This window comes from Sander lucioperca, chromosome 13 (assembly GCF_008315115.2).
Source record: "Sander lucioperca isolate FBNREF2018 chromosome 13, SLUC_FBN_1.2, whole genome shotgun sequence".
NCBI lineage: Eukaryota > Metazoa > Chordata > Actinopteri > Perciformes > Percidae > Sander > Sander lucioperca.
Window position 1 is genome coordinate 13,133,419 of NC_050185.1, and position 20,329 is coordinate 13,153,747.

A 20,329-nucleotide genomic window follows, 5' to 3' on the forward strand; every position below is an offset into this window, starting at 1 on the left:
AGATTTAAGCATTTGTAAGGTTTTCTTAGCTGCCAAAGCACTTTTGATGAAATGTCTTCATGTAAATTACTTCTAAGCGTCAAATAAAAGGAATTACGTCCACATTCAGCTTAACTAATTACAGCAACAAACTCATTAACAACTGTACAAACCTTTATCATTGGCTGTATCTACATTGTATTCCTGGTCACTGTTCATATTGACATGCTTTTCTGAAAAATATTCCAAGGGTGTCCTTGATTATTATTCATCAACTCCATTTCTTTTGGATAAAAACAAAAGTCAACATTTCCCCCCAAAATACTTTATTGAAGAGATCAAAGAAAGTATCTCAACTGTGACCAAACAGCATTTGGTTAAATTATATTGAATAAATAAATGTAACCAAGTCCCACAGGGTTGATCACGAATAAACGTGCTGTGTACTGTATATGCAAGCTACATTCACTGTCCTTTACATGCACCTAATACAGTCTTAAAAAACTTAAAAAATATCAGGAGAAACCAAAAGGTGCTAATAAAACAGGACATAAAAACAGCACATGCACAAAGGTGGCAAAGTGGTGGAATCATTTCCCTTTTAAAACACATTTGGACTTAAACACTTCAGTCTCACTGGGCATGGTCACATTGCGTTGATACAATCTGAAATAATCAAATCACATTTGAGAGGCAGTAACAAAAACATCTTAAAAGCAACTCCGTTCAGCTATGCTGAGGCTATATATTGGCCTATCACACGACATGAGCTCATTACTCAAAAGTAAAGAACTTAGAAAACCTAAAAGAAAACAAGAGACACACACACCTGTTGAGGATGTAAGATGAGTTACACCACATTATCAGTTATCTAATCACTGTTTAAACATCCAACGGTTCCTTCAGAGTACATGCAAATGGACAATCCAAATTAAGTAACACAAACGAAATACAACATAGGTTGTAGCAAACAATGGTAAAAACTAAAACAAAGGAGGAGAAAGATTAGGGTAGAATGGGGTTATTAGAGAGGGGATAAAACCACCATTGTACCCCTAAGATGTGGTCAGACTGAACGTAAAGTCAATTTCATCTTAATTCATTCACAGTAACTTGACTGCTGGAGCGTTTTGCGATCCATCCCTATTAACTAAAAACAGCCAATTGCTGTACAGATGTTAGCTGTAGTGAGTCAGCCGTAGCTCACCAACAATAGGTATGGACTGTCACGAGTGTGTGGAACAGTGCACTTTATACATTTTATTCTTATGTTTTTTTTAAATCCTGCCCCCTTTTCAAACTATTTATTACAACTTTTTTATTGTTTTTTTTTTTTTATTGTTTTTTAGCTTTATTATATTTTCTTTTATTTGTTTTGTAAGGATGACTGGCAAAGCAAGCTTTTCATCGCATGGTGTAAGTTGTCTTTACTGTGCATATGACAATAAACCTCTTGAATCTCTTTTTATATTTCTCCAGCTAAACTCTTTAAATTTTAAAGCCCACATAAAAATGCATTTATCCAAACTTTGTTTTGCATCTAATTTTTATGTCACATTCAGTCTGAACACACCTTTAAGGCTACAGCAGAAATGGGAGGAGCATTCACATTCCAGCTGCTGAGGATTCAAGCAGAGAAGACTGGGGTTCTTTACTTCTTCCATACGGAGTAGAAAACCCATCTGACACAATAGAATTAAGGATTGTACACATCAAAATATGACAGCATGCACATTGCAATTCATTTATATACACTGTAGCACCTTTCATTACATGTAAACCCAAAGTGCTTTCCATTAAAAAACAAGATGTAAAAATATAAGCATAAATATTAAAACAAAGCAAAAACAGAAATAAGAATACAGTACAAGCATCATCAACACGGCAATCCTTGATGCAATCCAGCAATCCTCAAAAACAAAAAAAAGTGTGACAATACAAATTCACACCCACACACAATGTAATTAATCAAATGCCTGAGAGAATATTAAGGTTCTAAATATACTTTTAAATGTAGACACAGTTGTGATGGACCTCAGGTCATCAGGCAGCTTGTTCCAGAGAGCAGGCCCACAGTAACTGAAGCCCCCTCACCAGACCTGGATCTAATGCTGAGTACAGCTAGAAGGCATTTGCCTGATGACCTGAGAGGCCTGATGGGGTTACGATCACTGAGGAAGTCAGAGATGTACAAAGGAGTTAACCATTAAGTGCTTTACAGACTATTAGCAGGATTTTGAAGGTGATTCTGTACAGTATCACAGGAGCCAATACAATGATTACTTAAATGTACAGTATTGCTTTGTGCACATTCAGGCATGTATGAACAAATCATTTTAAAGGTCCAATGTGTGCAAATTTCTCCCATCTAGCGTTGAGATCATATATCGCAAATCAACTCTCTCGCACCACGCAGTTGAAAGTACATATTACAGCTACGGTAGCCTTCGCGCTTCAAAAAGCCAGTATCTTGCTCTTTTCAATATCCTTTTTATTTTTCTGGGCGAAGAAGAAGACTCCTGTTCTTGAAATTTGGATTTTGAATACGTGTGGTTCTCCATGTTTCCTTCTTCAAACTTGCCGGGACCGGGAAGCTATGATACCCATTAGCAGCATTAGCAGCACCTGTCAGTTTATCATGCGATAGCGAAAACGCGAAAGGCGGAGCAGTATGTCCTGTATGTCCCTTACCGGCTAACATATTTCAAGATGGCGCATGAATATGGAGTGTCTACCCCAGTTCACGCAAATGCAAATGTAAAATTTCAAGCCAAAAGAAATATTTGGAATTGATGGTGGTGGTAAATATTCATGAAAAAAGGACTAGTTTGTGAACTGGCAACACAGATTTTAAAAATGAACAACTAAACATGTTACACACTGGACCATTAAAGGATAATTCTAGTTCCTAACAACTTGGGTCTCATTTTTGTCTGTCACTTGACAGTAAAATATAAAACATTTTAGCGTTGTTTTGCTTGTGAATGTATGCAAACCAAAATAGTAAATGGGATATACAGAATATATTTTTGTAAATTAATTCAGTAACATTAGCATATAAAAAAACCTTAGAACCGATAAAAGGATACTGCTCCAAGTAGGAGGGCACACATGTCACCTCTTTGGAGAACGCCACTGGACACGAGAGCTTCCCCAGCTGTTCCTCATACAGACTCAGTGCCTCTGTCAGGGTCTCGGCGTTACCCTGGTAACCAGTAGCAGGGGGAAAAAAATGTCACGAAAAATGACTTGTTAGCCAGTTTCCCATTCCATAAAATATTCCCATTTGAAACAAATTTTTATATTAAGATATTGACCATGAAGCTTAAATCTAAAAACAATTTCATCCCATCTAATTTTTCATTCTAATCATAACCCATCAAATAAGACTATTCTCTCCCGGATTGATAACCAACTGGTTTAACTGTGCTCCGTTCCCTCCTTGCAATATTTCCTGCCCAGATATCCTGTTCCAACAAGAAATACATCAAATGAAGGAAGCTTCTCTGAAAATGCCATTCCACTGGGGTTTCAGTGATTAGTCTCAGGGATGCAAAAGTTTTCAGTAGAAATGGTTAAGGACAGATTGGAGCATCCCTAGTATATTGACAGTTTGCACTAAACATACTCAGCAGTTACTAAATTTTGACTCACCTGTGTGAAATATTTCCCCGAGGGATGCAGGACTTTAATTGACAGATCTAAGATTAGACGCAGGAACTCCCATGTAGAGTCTACAATAAACAGACAGATTCAAACAAGTTAAACGAGCTGCATTTGTGCAACACCACAGAGTATACAGTATATGTATAAATACTACAGTTACAGTATAAAAAATTAAATACAATAACCTTCTTCTGGCTGCGTGGATATTGGGATTGCAGTCAGGTCATTGATGACATAATCAAACGTCTTTCCTTCCTGGACATACTTCTTCAGCACAGGGACACAGTCCTCTACTAGTATCTGTAACGCAGGAGACGAGGAGAATCCACTTAACTTTCCTCTCAAGTTTCTTTCATTTAGAAAATGTGCTTAATACATAACGTTGCTCTCATTTTAAATGAAGTAAAATCTCAGACTGTCACCATTGTGTTTATCTAGTGCACGCACAGTCATGTATGACCCAATACACAGTTTTAACAATGGCGTCACACTGATCAACAGGTGGTGGTTACAGGCCAAGAAATGCTGCCATGAGCCAGCAAAGACAGGGAAGAAGAAGAAGACTGCAAGCTAGTAAATGTGGATGTACTGGATTTGAAATACTGAATCTGCTTTGTGAAACATTTTCTCAATAGAAGGAAATGCTGTCAACAACCACACAGGACACCTTTAACAAAGCCAGTTGATGAACCAGTTTCACGATACCGGTTATTCAAGTGCAACAGTACAGTGCATTCAGTAGGCTCAGTGAAGAGGCAAAGATTTTACGGAAGTAACATGAATATTCATTCAGCACTCACTTGGTAGCAGTCTCCCTTCAGGTTGTCGAGGATATTCCCGCAAGTTCCTCTCATGTACTTTTTGCAAGCATCTATCACCTTCTGGTCAATGTACACACTTTGTTAAGGAATGATCAATCAGGTGCAAATGTACAATTATACCTTTTAGTAAAATGCTGTGAGAGAAAACTACATTGCCTTTGGGATGAAAAAGTCACAAAACGGGAAGAAAAAAGCTTCAGCAGCAGAACAGAACACAAAGGATATATCCAACATGGTGATCATCTTTGGCTTTTGTTTGACCATCTCAAAAAGGATGCCTCCATCACCTCCTCCTAATATTAGCACCTCTTTTCCAGCATAATTCTCTCTTCCGCTACCCATGATGGCTTGGGTGTAGGCCAAATCACTCTCTGCTAGGTCTGCAAGGTAAATCAATTACTTACACACTAAAATACTTGATCAATTCTTATAAATATACATACAATAATCACCATCAAATAAAGTGTTGCAAGTTTAATCTAGTACATTACATAACACTTTTATGTAGATTAACACACCAACAATGCACTTTCATCATCAACATTTTTTCATCATCAATTTATGCAGCCAAACTGTATCTTGTGTCTCAAAATGAAAAACCATGTTTGTAGTTTTGTATACACTTACTTAAGTCATTATCGAGTATGAGGACATTTCCATACTGCTGAGAGTGCAATATCTTTATGTTTTGGTATGCAGAATCTTCTTCGTACACTATCTGGTCCATGTCATACTCAACCAGTCTGCCATCAGCTGTGGGCCAGTATCGGTCAACTTCTGCTCCTCGTACGAGGGCTGGGAGCCTTGGGGTAAATGGTGAACAATACAATTAATCAATATTACTGCAAATGCCTTTTTACAACATGAGCAAAGCCATGAACCTCCAGATACGTACCTTTTAATCCTTGTAATATTGCCATTTAAGATAACCTTTAGCTTCGTTTCCAGTGCATTTAAAAGCTGTGGAGAAACAAATTGATTCTGAAACACCACAAAAGCTTAAATGCACAACAATTATAGTCAACTAGTGGGATACTTTATAGAGATACATCGGTGGCACTCAATGCCAAAACACATAGGCAGTGAACAATGCAGCAGCCATATTGTTTCACTGCGTTCTGCATGTATCTACTGGTGCTCCACAGCAATTAGGGGCACAGTTGTACTTAGAGGACTGCTAAATGTCCTGTCCATGGGAAAGTGCATGTTTGAGTACCTAAGGCAGGTAGACAACATGTGCAGGCAATACTGTTGGACACTGGTCTTCATCTTATAGTTCTGTCACATATCCAAAAGCTATTTCATCATGTGTATTTTGGGTTTTAGGTAATGGATAAATTGTTTTTTTTAAATCACCTACATTGTCTAGTTGTGCAATGTTATCCTCTTCATAACACTGCAGATCAATGGTGACCAACGCATGGGAGTGCACACGCAGAATAGCAAGCCTGAGAAATGAAGTGGTAAAGATAAAGAGATTGACACAAAGCAATAAATAAAGTATCAATAAAGTGAGTAGTACATTTTTATTTTTACTACAGTGCTCAGCATAAATGAGTACACCCATGCTAAATTTGACTAAAAAGAGGAATACATTTTTAGAAATTGATCTTAATGCCTTAAAGGGGTGATTGAATGCAAAACCGATTTTACCTTGTCATAGTTGAATAATGACAGTTTAGTGGGTAACTAGGACATACATAGAACCTCAAAATCCCATTGACACCTCTTTCCTCTGCAAATCTCACAATTTAAAACTGCCTCTGAAAACGGGCAAATGTCAACGAGCCTGAGGCTCCTCCTCATTTGGCTCTAGTCTCTATCTTTGTCACGCCCCAACATTTACATAGGCTACACCACTGACCTGAGGTCAGCTTAGTCTTCTGAATAGGTCGCGTAGATCTCAGAAATTGTATACAATCGCCCGGCCTGCCTTCCTTCACAGACCCCGGCCTGCTGTGAGGTAGATGGAGCTCCGTCACGGCTGGCAGCCCACGGCACTCCATACCCGCGCAAAGTCACCGTTATTTGGGTTAATGGACTACCAAACGCCGCTGCCCTGACAGAGCTCCAGGGCCTGCAGCTCGCCTCTTCCTGCTAAATGGCCGCTGTGTGTGAGTGACAGCGTGGTCAGCGAGCTTGTTACGCCAGCAATCTCTTACCACAGGTTCCAGTTAATCTTATGTGTGTAATTATAATGTGTTGAGTTATTTAAACAAACGATCGGGGAAATAAACGCCTCTTGTCCGCGAGTCTCATTGATAGAGCCTGCGGCTGGATGGAGATCTATCAATGAGAGCTAGCTAGCCTCCTCTTAGAATTCCTCTGGAATTCACAAAAATTCATTAAATTGAAATCGGACACCATAGTTAGCTTTATAAGACCTTGAGGTAGATGTTATATAAGTGGCGTGACGAAATTCAAACTGTAAATATACTGGAATTACGCCGAAAATGATGCTAACTAGCTGCGATCTGTAGCTACACATAGGATTGAAGGGACAGTAGCAGCTAACAAAATCCCTAATGTTCACAAAAATTCATTAAATTGAAATCGGACACCATCGTTAGCTTTATAAGACCTTGGGGTAGATGTTATATAAGTGGCGTGACGAAATTCAAACTGTAAATACAGCTACTCCAGTTATGCCGTCAGCCAGCCAGCTCCGCGTAGCCCCGAGTATTCCATTAGTCCAGTACCCAGGGAAACGGTGACTTTCACTGGGTATGGAGGTTGCCGCTTTCTCGTTAGACTGCATGGAGCTCCTAGCTAAAGTCCGACACGTCTTACCAAATTTGCAATTAGCCATTATTTTCGTAAAACAGCCCATATTTGAGCTTTATATAGTTGATTTCTCGCTTAAAAAAGTCTCAGAAGTGAATTTAATAACGAAATAGCCCTCAAACAATGTATAACTTTGCAGCGTCTGAAATATGAGACCTGCTGTCTCATCTCCAATGTGTTTCTATGGGGTTCGCTCAAACCAATCAGCGCGCAGCTCATCTAAATATTCATGAGCATACCATATTTGGAAGAAAAGCTCTTGTTCCAAATAGAGCCATATTCACAGGGTAGTTAAGGGCCTAATAAAATAGCATTCGGGCAATTTTCAGCCCAACCAATGTTACATACCCTATTAGGAGACCTTAAGGAACAGTGTAAAATACCCTATATAATCACTCAATCACCCCTTTAATTAAAAAAATTTGGAAAAATCCAACCTTTAAGGACAACAATTTTCTTTGTGAATGAATAATGTATCGTGAATAAATAAATGTTCCTTAAAATACAGTGGGCATAAGTGAGTACACCCCTCTGTTAAATTCCCATAGAGGCAGGCAGATTTTTATTTTTAAAGGCCAGTTATGTCATGAATCCAGGATACTATTCATCCTGATAAAGTTCCCTTGGCCTTTGGAATTACAATAGCCCCACATCATCACATACCGTTCACCATACCTAGAGACTGGCATGGGGTACTTTCCATAAAATCATTTCTCAATGCAAATCAAACCAGCCATTAGGCTAACCGACATAAAAACATGCCAATCTCTAGGTATGGTGAAGGGTATGTGATGATGTGGGTCTATTTTAATTCCAAAGGCCAAGGGAACTTTATCAGGATGCATAGTATCCTGGATACTATGCATCCTGATAAAGAGATGATAGAGAGATGATTTTATGAAAAGTACCCCATGCCAAGGTTTCTGTAGAAATTAGATTTTATTTCCATTGTGAAAACCTGTCACCATTAAAGGGATGGTTCGGAGTAATTTCACTCTAAGGTCCTTTGCACCATGACCTCGAAAAAGGCAAAGACCTGGCCTACTTTGCATCTGATTGGCTAGAACTTGTTTCATTGGTAGGTGGAAGTTCGATGATTGGTTAAATCCAGCGCATCAAAACAAATCCCATGTGGGCTTTTTAATTTATTTATTTTTCTAAAATAGTCAAACGCCAGAAATTGGGCACCAGGCCCGAGTACTTCAGCCCTGCGTTAGTTAGAGCTGCGTTCCTCTCATATGATTGGTAGGTGAAATCAATAATAAAAGGCATGAAAATTCCCAATTTCTTTCCCTCACGGCCGCACGCCGGAGATCCGGCACGGTGCCGGAATACTTTAAGCCCTGCATTAGATTTGAAGTGCCAACACCACAGAACCAGCTGAATTTTAGAAAAGGTCGCTATTTAGGCAAAGGTTTTGTGTGTTACAGATAGCCCTATCAGTGAGACATAAAACTTCTGTCATGATCTAGCCTATAATTAGCTTTCATTTTAATGTTTGAATGATATTAAGACATTTAATTTGCATTCATTCATGTTCACTTTTTTAATAATTAATATAGGCAACAGAACAAGCTTATAGGCTATATTATGCATAGATGACCAGAAGCACCAACCCTGAGGTCACTTTTCATCACAAAACAGATGATTGATTCTTCTTTCTGCAGTGACAGCAGAGACCACTAAAAACCTTTTAAGTATGTACGTTATAGTATACTTGTTGTCCTTCATCCTCCACGACATCAATCCCCCCTTTTTTCAACTTGTTTATGAACGCCATCACAGTTATTGGGCTTTTAAAAGAAACTTTGGACTTTGCAATGGTATGTAGGTGCACCGCTGCTGCAGAATTATTAGCTGGATTCACATGATCATTACCATCCTCTACTCTTGTGTTTCACCATAAAAAAATAAATAAATGTATAAATAGAAGAATATATTTGGTAGAATATTAGTAAGAGAGTCTCAAGCCACCTTGATCTTGCTTTCTCTGTGTCTAAAGGCCTGGGAGTGATAGTGATAAGACTTGTGGGAGGTGCAGCTGGATCGGAGAAGCGCCCAGGAAATTCATTAACACAGTATCAAAATTAACTGGCCAGATACGCAGAGAGAACAATGGTCTAGTGATGGATCTGCGCGAATTGCGGTGGGAACCGGAGGCCTGGACCAGGTGCACTGATAACGGCACATACATCGTTGCAGAAGGAGGAATCTGAAGAAGGATAAAGAGAGAGGGTAATGTTAGGTCGGGCATTCGGACTCCCGGAACGACTGTTGGCGGTAGGGCGACAGAGGATTGTCTTGAAGTCTGATTCCTTATGCATAAGCTGTAACTACTTGCAATATTGTCACTAAAGATGATTGACTTCAACTAGAGAACTCCTGTATGTTATTTCTGGCCGACCATTAAACAAACACAAAGGTTAAAAGGTGCAGTCTGAGACAACTTCAATTGGTCCTAAATCGACACTGGCCACTGGGGCCAGGCCCGAACCGGCACCAGAACCACCTAAATCTTCAGGCTGCAGAAAATATAGTTTTGGTCGATGGGTCTTCATTGGACACTCCAAAATTGAAACAAGGTTGGAGTAGGTGCGTCATAACACTTTTGGTGAGTCTTCGGCCATTTAAAACAACAGGTGTACTTCAAAATGTGCGCGTCAGATGTGTTTGGGGCCTGGGAATCCACGGAATCCTGCGTTCCTTCTGACAATAACTGCCGTTTTTCATGACAGTTGAAACCACTATTGGATACTGATACCAGACTTTCATTAAGTGTATTAAACTGAATTTAGTCACATGTTCTCTTTGTACAACAATGCATCTGGAGCCATATTTACAAAACATACTGAGACTGAAAGTAGCTCCTAACTGGCAAAGTTAGAAAAAACTTCTAATAATTAAAGTGTCCTAAGTTTAGAACTCCCAAGTTGTTTCATCTAAGAGTAATTCACAGAAAGATTCAACATCTGAGAGAAGTTAAGAGGCAGTCCAACACCTAGTCGCCGTCAATAATGAGCAGCAGGTAATCACGATGCTTCATCGTGTTTCGTAAAAATAGAATCTATCTAAATTTTATCCTCACACTGCTATGTATTGAATATTTTATTTCACATTCACTGACAGACTGGTCACCTGTCAACCAATCTCTGTGGACATAGTGAGAACAGATGTCATAGAAACATGACGAAATGTGGCAGTATTAAGATCTATTGTTCATGTTTATGCAACATGTAAAACTAATATGTAATAAACTACACAACTCTGAGATTTTTCTAAAAATCCCTGCATCTGTACTACAGACTAGGGTTGGCCGATATATATCGTCTACGATAATATTGTGATTGTTGTGTTAACGATGTGCAAATTGACATTATTGAGTAATTAAATTGCTTAGAAAAAAACACTTCAAAACATGCATTAAAACTTGAGTGGTAGAAGGGGCGACAAAGATGGCGGCGTGCGATTGTGCAGTGGCTCCTAGCTCTCCTGTCGGTGTATATTTATGTTTTTTGTTTGTGTTTTTCGTAACGTTCCCATGTAGACGTCTTACTAACAAGTACAGCCGCACTGAACTAATCAATATAGGACTACGATACAACACAGCCGTTAGGAGAGCCTTCCAGGCGGCTCATGACATCCCGGAGGACATAGCCAGACCACCAGGCGCTCCGTGGATTGTTGTCTGCAGCACTGCCAAGCCTCCTACTCACCAATGTCAGATCCATCGCACACAAAATGGATGAGCTGGAACTCAGCATAGCAACGAACAACTACACACGGAACTGCTGCGTGATGATTATCACCGAAACCTGGCTGAACCCCCGCATCTCGGATGCCGCTGTGCAGCCCAAGCTAGCTAGCGGCAGGATCAAGACAAGAACTCCAAGCTCCACCGGATCTTCTAAGAACGGTAATGCCGTTATCAATCGATTGATTGGTCAGTAGGCGGTGCTTTTACACCGGTTGATCTCTAATCTCCAACATAACCTGCTCGGGAGCAGGTTAGGTGTACAGCATAAGTTACCACGCCGATTTAACCCGCTAACAAGTGATCCACCGTCGTGATATACAAAACCCTGGGTTGAACCTGAAGTTACCTTGTTAACGCCAAATCTTGCTTCGTAATACAGGCCTCAGGGACAGTCAGATCACATCCAACTACTCCTGATCCCAGCATACATCCCGGTCAGAAGGACTATACAGCCAAGTAGAAGGACTATTAAAACCTGGCCTGACACTGCCCTATCCCAGCTCCAGGACTGTTTCCAATAAGGACATGGTTGTGTGCAATATGTTACAGAACAGAGCCCTTTTTTATTATTATGATTTAATCTTGCTTGTATGCTGCACAATTTACATTATAGCAGAGGTGAACAACTGAATGTTTACTCAGAGTTCAATGTTCCTACACTAGTTCAATTAGTATTTTGTATGTCTTTGAATTGTTTTTACTTGAATACTTACATTTTAAAGAAAATAAATAAGAACTGTTTTCATTCAACATTGTGCCCATTATTATCATCAGTGATTAAGTAACTCAGACTTTTAAAGACACATTTTTAAAGGATATCGTCTAATTATCGTTATCGTCAAAATATCGAGATATTATTTTTTGGCCATATCACCCACCCCTACTACAGACAAAAGAAAACAATTATAAGGCAACCAAGAAATGGTGTTCTTACCGGCCATTTTTGCCTACAAAAGTACCAAGGTATCCATGCCCATTTGTTTCATGTGCAGTCTCTGTCATTTCTTGCTCATGAAATATGGACAGCAGATCAGGAATTGTCGTAGCAGAGTCAACTGGGAAAAGAGAGAGGGTGGAACAATTAAAAACTAATAATACATTTCCCCCCTTTTTATATTCTCTGCATCAGTGGTGAAAGAAGTACTCAGATCCTTTACTAAATGTGACAATGAAAAAATGCCCTATTACGACAGAACTATTATGAACGAAATTTGCTTATGTATTTAAGTAAAAGTACTCATTATGCAGGTAAAATGGCCCCTGAAAGTGTCATATTGTTATACTTTATACTGCTGAATTGTCACTTAATTATTATAGATGGATTAACATGTAAGCAGCATTTTTCTGCTGTAGCTGGTGAAGGTTGAACTAATTGTAACTATTGTTATTACAGTTGGGTAGTTTAATGTACGATAAATCCAAAACAAACACTCATTCTAACCAATGGTGGAACTTTATCACTCAGCGACTCAGCGACACAATTTCCAGGTGCTAGGGGTTATTGGTGACTAAAGTAAGGCTAACGCCAACTCCTATTTTGAGACAAGTAGGTTAATGCTGGTCTAACGGCGGTTGAAGACCTCGTTTACAATTTTACCAGTCTCGGCATCAGTTCACTAGCTACTCACCTTTACGGTTCGTTAGATTCTTAGCACACAAAAAACTACAAAAATGGCTGAAAATGCGCGACAGCACTGGGTTAACACACTTTCCACAAGCTAGAGGAGCCTCCATCCAAAGCAATGAGACTGAATAGACGTCAACTTAAAATATATATATATAACCTCTAACACACAAACATGCAATTGGCATTAAGATATTTACCAACAATAACTTTCAGCTTTAAACTCCAACTTATCAAACAATATATACGTGTATGTCATTATTAGCCATGTTTCATCAAAATCAATATAGCGTTACTGTTTTGAAGGACAGTGACAGACTAGCAGACGTTAGCAGGCTAGCCGGCTAGCTATAATGCAGCCCTGATGCAGTGGCTGTAACGTTAACCGTTAACCTGAATTCTTGCACTGACTGTATTCAGCCGCTCATCGCGCTCATTTTACCTGCCGTAGAGAGCTTGAAGTCGAGAGTATAATGTCGCAGTGCCATGTCTGAGTGCAACCTTCATCCATGCCTGGGAATAGGCCGGCTGCGAGTATTTATCTGCAGAGACAGAGGTAGGGCCGTGCTACCACTGCTGCTACCAAACCAGGCGTGGCTTCTGCGCTGCGGTGCGGTACTCCGGTGATGTGATGACAGCTCAGAGAGTAAAAGATGAGACGAGAGAGAAATCTTCCTCCGATGTCTTTCCACTGGCGCACTACGCGGAATGGTGAAAGCATAGTCCTATTCCAGTTAAAGAGACAATCAATTTCTCTTTAATCAACATTTACATTCACGGTTTTACATGCACTTACGTAATCACAATTCAATAATGGGACTCAAAAGCCGCAATGATTCGTATTTTTTCACTGCTCATCATGATCTGGAAAACTGGATCCAGAAACACCAGTCAAGTTGCAATTTACACCCATGTCTTTCCAGACTCATATAGGTCATATGTGTAGTAAATACTTTAAAGGAATTAAATATAAAAAAGGCGTTGACTGTATTTTTGGTGGAGAGGAAGTGCTCACTATATTAATGTAGCCTATGATTACAGTGAATAATTTCCAGTGAGAATCATGCTGTCTTCGAGGACTTTGACCTTTTTGTCACATGGTGCGATGACAATCAGGAACTTATCTCACTAAAGTCACTGCAGTCATTAGTAACTCATTTATTTGTGCATAGCTATGGAAAAAGTATGAATAAAAGCAAGTAAAAAGTGACTAATTTCTACTTGTCAATTTTAGTCATATAAGTGAAATGGGCTCAAATCGAATAGACATTACATTTATCTGCTTGTAACCTAACATCTAACTATAAATCGAGGAATCTATGTGTGTGTCTCCCGCAGAGGTGGAATGTAACTAAGTACATTGACTCAAGTATTGTAGGCTAAATTTGAAGTACCTGTACTTTACTTTCTAAGTACTAATTCTACTCCTCTATACATTTCAGAGACACATATTGCACTTTTTACTCCACTACATTAATCTGACAGCGTTACTAGTTACTTTACAAATTAAGATTTGTGCATACAAAACATACGTAGTTTATAAAATACAATGTTTTATTATCATTAAACTACCCAACAATATAAAGGTACAGCTGAAATGATTAAACACTTAGTTGATTGAAAGACCTGTTTTGATTATTTCCTCTGCCCTGGGCGATTTTTCCTCTACAACTTAAAAAAAAAAACAAAAAAAAAAACCGGCTCTACAGACCTCAGGGTTGGCGGAAGGTAGACCGGCTCTACAACTTAAAGGAACACGCCAACTTATTGGGACTTTAGCTTATTCACCGTAACCCCCAGAGTTAGATAAGTCCATACATACCCTTCTCATCTCCGTGCGCATTGTACAAATAACAAGGTCACATGAGACACAGACATCTTCTAACCGTATAGAGGGTTTTCACCGACGTCACATTCTGGGCGGTAACCTGGATGCGGCCATGTTGGAGGCACTCGGTGTAAACAACTGAATGGAGTAATGGAGTATTGTGCACTTTGGATGCTTTAATACTTTATATCTAAACAACAGAAAAGCTCATCAAAACGCGTCCAAGATGCAAAGGCATATAGGGAAGGACTTAGACCACAAAAAAGGCATGATATTTTGAGAAATTACAGTTTACTGGCGGTGCAGATCCCTACAAGTTGGCTCCCTCTTCTTGGATCCATGGCGACCTGGTGATTCTTCCTTCAGTTGAATATCCCGATATAGTCAACTACCTGGTTTTCTCGCCGAGCCCATACACAGCGGAAGACCTTAAATCCTACAAAAGTTTGAAGGCCTATAACCAGATGGTGTGTGGATGGGTGAGGGAGACGCAGTACCAAGTCATTAACGACCATTATGTTGTGAAGGCCTGAGTAAGTAATGCAATAACGTCTTTAATCAACCTAACCTTAACTGTATGATATCATTGCGATACTCAAGGTGTAGCCAAGTGACTCTCAATCGTTTATTTTCATTTCAAAGACCGAACAAGACAGATTTTTCCCTCGTAGATCCTGGTTGAGCTTTGCCAACCACAAGCGCCTCCTTTCCTCTGATAACTTCTGGCATTCCTCTCCCTGGTTTTTAATAACTTTTGGAAGTCGATAATATTCCAAATGTTTTCCTGGTCTGACCTATTGGTACAACCTAAAACACGGCAATAATTAACCATTTTCCTTGACGTCGTTCGGGATCTACTTCAGTGCCTGTGCTTTGGTGTGATGCGGAGTACCTCCAACATGGCGACTTCGGGTCTGATGACGCGTCTGATGACGCGTCGTGAAAACCCTCTATATAAACTGGGAACTATATTCTCAGAAAGGTGAAGCACTGCTACTTCTGCTACTTGGGTGGAGTGATATGCTTGCACCTGAGAAGCACCGGACAGAGAGTAGAAATGCTTCCCTTTTCTGAGGCCGTAGTTCCCGAGCAGCAGCCAAGACTATTTTAGAAAAACTGGACAGAATACAGTTCAGAGCTTTGTGACTCAGTATAGGTGCAATGAAAACGACCCCTACTAATGCGCTACTGGTGGAAGCTGATGAATTGCCACTATATTTAAGACGGTCTAAGTTGTCATTGGCATATTGGGTCAAGTTAAAAGGATCTGGAGAGGAACAACCTACAACAAAGGTTTTGTGTGATTGTTGGGAATATGAACAAGAACGGAAAGGTAAAGGATTCGGTTGGACTATTAATGTAGTTGCAGAAGAGTACGGATTAAATAGTATAGACTATGGACCAGCTATTGTATGGGGTAACGTTCCTCCGTGGTTATTTCCTGTGCTCATTGTGGACTTCAAGTTACTAGAGAAGAAGAAAGAATGGAGTGAAAGTAATGTGGCTAATATTGGATATTTGGTTCAAGATTATGTGAGGAGGTACTATTACAACTATATGTTAATGTTTACAGATGGATCAAAAGATCCAGGGAGTGAACATGTAGGTTCAGGGGTGTATATACCTGAGTTTTATGTAAAAGACTTGATGATAAATTATCTGTATATACAGCAGAAATGGTTGCTATTATTTTAGGGCTGCAGTGGATAGAGGAGGTGAGGCCAGACAGAGTTGTCATTTGCTCGGATTCTACTGCAGCCCTGCATAGTTTGAATTCCAAACAAACGGTGAGAGATGATCTATTGACTGAAATGTGTACAATACTGTTGAGAATACAAAGAGTTGGAGTTGATGTGAGATTTGTTTGGGTCCCTGCTCATGTTGGTGTTGAGGGGAATGAAACAGCAGATGGGACTGCAAAGACCGCATTGACATTAAAGGATGGTGAAATACTGAGTGTTCCCTTTGGTAAAGGAGAGGCCAAGTTATTGATTAGAAAAGCAGTGAGTGATGTATGGCAGAAGAAGTGGGACACAGACACTAAAGGGAGACACTATTACAGCATACAGAAATCAATTAAGGTGAAGGGTTTCAAATGGAAATGTAGGAGAGATGAAGTGTTTTTTTCAAGATTAAGGTTTGGACATACTGGCTTAAAATCTACGCTCTGTTTAATGGCAAAATGTATGTCTGATAAGTGTGAGGTCTGTAATGTTCCTGAAAATGTTGAGTATGTCATCCTGAAGTGTAGTAAATATGATTTAGAGAGGGACATCTTGCGTGACAAGATATATGAATTAGGACAGGGATGGAATTTAGCAGGGATTTTAGGGATGGGTAAGGACTCAAGGGAGTGCTGCAAAGCGCTATTTAGTTTCCTTACAGGATTAGATCGTAAAGTCTAATTATTTTTTTTTTTTTTTTTTTTTTTTTTATTATTATTAAAATGTAACCTGAAGTACTAAAGCCTTGATATTACACACTCCGGTACAGTAGGTGGCGGTATGCACCTAAACAAGTTGGTTGCGATCCGCCATTAAACGTAGAAAAGAAGAAAGACCGTAGTTCCCATAGACAGTATATAAGAGTGGACCAACAGATCCCGTTGCTCTGGACGGAGACCAGTGAAGGATATTAGAAGCACTTTTCCGGTGAGCGCTGAGCGTTACTGCGCAGCCTCCAACTGAGAGAGACGACGTAAATGTGATGTGAGCAACCTGTCTGAAAGTTGTAAGTCTTCTGGTAGCTGTGCCAAGAGAAATCTCACTCATTCCCAATCTTGCATAGACGCAGAGCGTAGGTATATGTAAGGAGATAACATAGGCACAGGCTAATTATTGCTAACTAAAATGCTAGTTAACATTAGTAATTAAACAGCTAATGGAAGTCCAAACTGCCTGAGAGCTACTCCTGTACTATACGGTAAATCCTCTACTATGCGACAGTACGTCCCATGGTTATGACACAATCGTTAGCCTATTTTTACAAAAACGTCTGCTACGGAGCCATAACGTGAGGTACAAGGTAATGGAGCTTTTTATACATTGTCGTGTTTCTTTAGAAATAAACAATGGACAAATGAAGTCTTTAAACGCTTCAGATGTGAAGTTATTCTCTGTCAAAGTGGCGTCAAAATGAATGGGAGTCAATGGAATGCTAACGGGGGGTGAGTGCTTATTAGCATCAAAATGGCGCCATAGGAGGTTCGGGTTGTGAGGAGACGCTTACCCCCTTGGTAGTTCCCAGTGTGTATATGGTTAGAAGATGGCTGTGTCTCATGTGACCTTGTTATTTGTACACGCTGTGACTATACAAATCACAACATGTAAATAGGAACATGTTGGCGTTATTGTGTCACGTATTCGGAGCAGTAGGCTAGTTGGAACCAATTACCTTCAGGATCCGTGCTAGGCTAAGCTACCGGTGGAGCCGTCGGAAAGAGCTACAACGCGCACGGAGATGAGAAGGGTATGTATGGACTTATCTAACTCTGGGGGTTACGGTGAATAAGCTGAAGTCCCAATAAGTCAGCGTGTTCCTTTTAAAAAAACAAACAAAACAAAAAAAACCCCGGCTCTACAGACCTCAGAATGTGTGCACACATTCTGAGGTCTGTAGAGCCGGGGTTTTTTTGGGGGGGGGGTTGGCGGAAGGTAGACCGGCTCTACAACTTAAAAAAACAAAAAACAAAAACTGCTCTACAGACCTCAGAATGTGTGCACAGATTTCGGTGTAACACCAGAAAAGCCTGTTATTGTATGCAGCCAGGTAAAAGGTAGCAGGAGATTTCTTTATGAGTGAGGCTATTTGCATCCCTGGTACAATTAGCAGTGTATGCTATTCATACCCTCGTGCAATTAGAAGTGAATGCTGTTCATACCTCGGTGCACACAGCAATGTGTTCTATTAATACCCTGTCTGGTACAAATATCAATGTCTGCTATTTGCACCCATACGTCACAGGGTGTGAATAGCTCAGCTGTGTGGCCTAGGCTATTCGTACCTGGGGTGCAAATAGACACTCTGTTTCATTATATAGGCCTAATTGTATTTTAATTTTATTTTAGAAGTTATCTGCTCTAGTTATGGCTGATACTGGGGCAGGGCCATTACAGAAAAGAAGGAAATTAAACAAAGAACAACTAAAAGCTAAAAGGGAGAGTGAAAGACAACAGGTGAAACCGAGTCAATCTTTGTCTGGCTTTTAACAGATGGAGACAATGTTGGGATTGTAAATTATTCAAAAACGTCCCCAAATTGGCTGTCATTTATAACATAACTTTAGATTTTAGATTTCTTTATTTAAAAGGGACAACGCACATTAATCATCATGAGTACAATGTCCAACATGTAAATGTGCCAGATTTAGCCATACAGGCTAATTTTCGTCTGCAGTCCCTATCATATTGATGTCTTAAAAACAATGGATACACTACAACAATCCAACAAATACACATAAAACAAGAAAGACATAGGCATAGACAAGTACAAATGACACAACCACTATTCCAGATCAGGACAACTGGCAGGTTGATGGCATGAGAAAAACATAACACAAGTATCATACACAGTAGACACAGGTAAAAGTGCATAGACACACATTAGAACGCATCAACAACACACAGAGACACTACTATAGCAATGAATACAAACACATTATTCTATATTATGGCAGCATATTGCGCGATGTGGTTGCACGCCAGTAGCCTACATTAATTTACATCCCCCTTTCATTTAGCGTGGACGTTTTATTTCTTTTATCCGTGTTTGTGTTAGCCTACAATTATCTTTTCCCTTGTCCCCCTGTATTTGTGTAAAGCGTCCTTAGGTTTCATGAAATGCGCTATATCAGAGATCTTCAACAGGGGGTCCTTCATCGCGACTATATAACTTCCCCGTAAAGCTAACTCAGTAATATACAGTGGGCAATAAAGCACCATAAAGAAAAGACCTTTACGACAGCAGGTGTGGTAAAAACATTACAGTTTTTGTCCAAAGTGGCCGCTAGAATCAACACAAACTGAAAGTTACATTTAGCCACTGTAAGTAACATTTGCAATCAGTGCAGGATTTTTACTTGTAACAGAGTATTTTTAAAGTGTGGTATTAGAAGTACTTTACTTCAGTAAATTATCTAAATACTTCTTCCACCACTGGGCCTACATGCCCAAAAGTGGATGATGCTAAGATACAGAAGAACCTTAATTTTTCCACCGTCAGAGGTTAACTGTAACTAAATGAAAAATCTGATGCAGATCTATTTTAATCCATTCAAGGTTATAAAATAAGCAGAATACTCCTACAACAATACGTAGAAAGAGTACATAATGAGTCATATTGCAAATCTTCCATGAGTTTAGAACAAACACATACATAGCATATTATGCATTGTTGTCACCAATTATTATCACATTCACAATTATTGAAAGTGTTGATAATGTAATTATCATGCACATACTGTATAAGGGGTGGGCAATATATACAAAATTAAGTGACCGATAATTATCACAGTGTCTATCACAACAAGGCTACATACTACATAATTTGAAATCACTGCATCATTAAGTTCGTGGACGGCACAACAGTTGTGGGGCTGATTTCCAACAATGACGGGTCAGTTTACAGAGATGAGGTACAAATCCTGACCATCTGGGGTTGCACTAACAATCTCATTCTGAACAACGGGAAAAACAAAGAGATTGTAATGGAGGTCCAAGAGAACAGATCCCGACCCTGTGTTCTATGGAGAGGGTCTCCAGTTTCAAATTCCTTGGTGTTCACATAAAAGAGGACCTCTCCTGGGCCACACACACACTTCATCAGTCACTGGTAAGGCACAACAGTGTCTATATTTCCAGAGGAAGCTAAGGAAG

General features: G+C 39.7%; 1 protein-coding gene across 1 annotated transcript; it reads right to left on the reverse strand.

Moving 5' to 3' along the window:
* Positions 1–284: 284 nt before the first annotated feature.
* Positions 285–13,322, reverse strand: sms (spermine synthase). The gene is made up of 11 exons (XM_031320060.2): positions 13,071–13,322; positions 11,939–12,059; positions 5,827–5,914; positions 5,362–5,426; positions 5,094–5,269; positions 4,692–4,846; positions 4,446–4,535; positions 3,831–3,945; positions 3,634–3,713; positions 3,069–3,184; positions 285–1,661 (listed from the first exon to the last, which is right to left on the reverse strand). The coding sequence occupies exons 1-11, from the start codon at positions 13,114–13,116 to the stop codon at positions 1,631–1,633; spliced, it is 1,083 nt and encodes a 360-aa protein (XP_031175920.1). The 5' UTR covers positions 13,117–13,322; the 3' UTR covers positions 285–1,630.
* Between the last annotated feature and the right edge of the window lie 7,007 nt (positions 13,323–20,329).

Excerpts from the sequence above, each read along its gene's own strand:
- sms (XM_031320060.2), bottom strand. The coding sequence starts at position 13,116 with ATGGCACTGCGACATTATACTCTCGACTTCAAGCTCTCTACGGCAG. Across the intron at positions 4,847-5,093 it reads CATACTCGATAATGACTTAA|ACCTAGCAGAGAGTGATTTG; the intron begins GTAAGTGTATAC and ends TTTACCTTGCAG. Across the intron at positions 3,185-3,633 it reads CGGGGAAATATTTCACACAG|GGTAACGCCGAGACCCTGAC; the intron begins GTGAGTCAAAAT and ends ACTGGTTACCAG.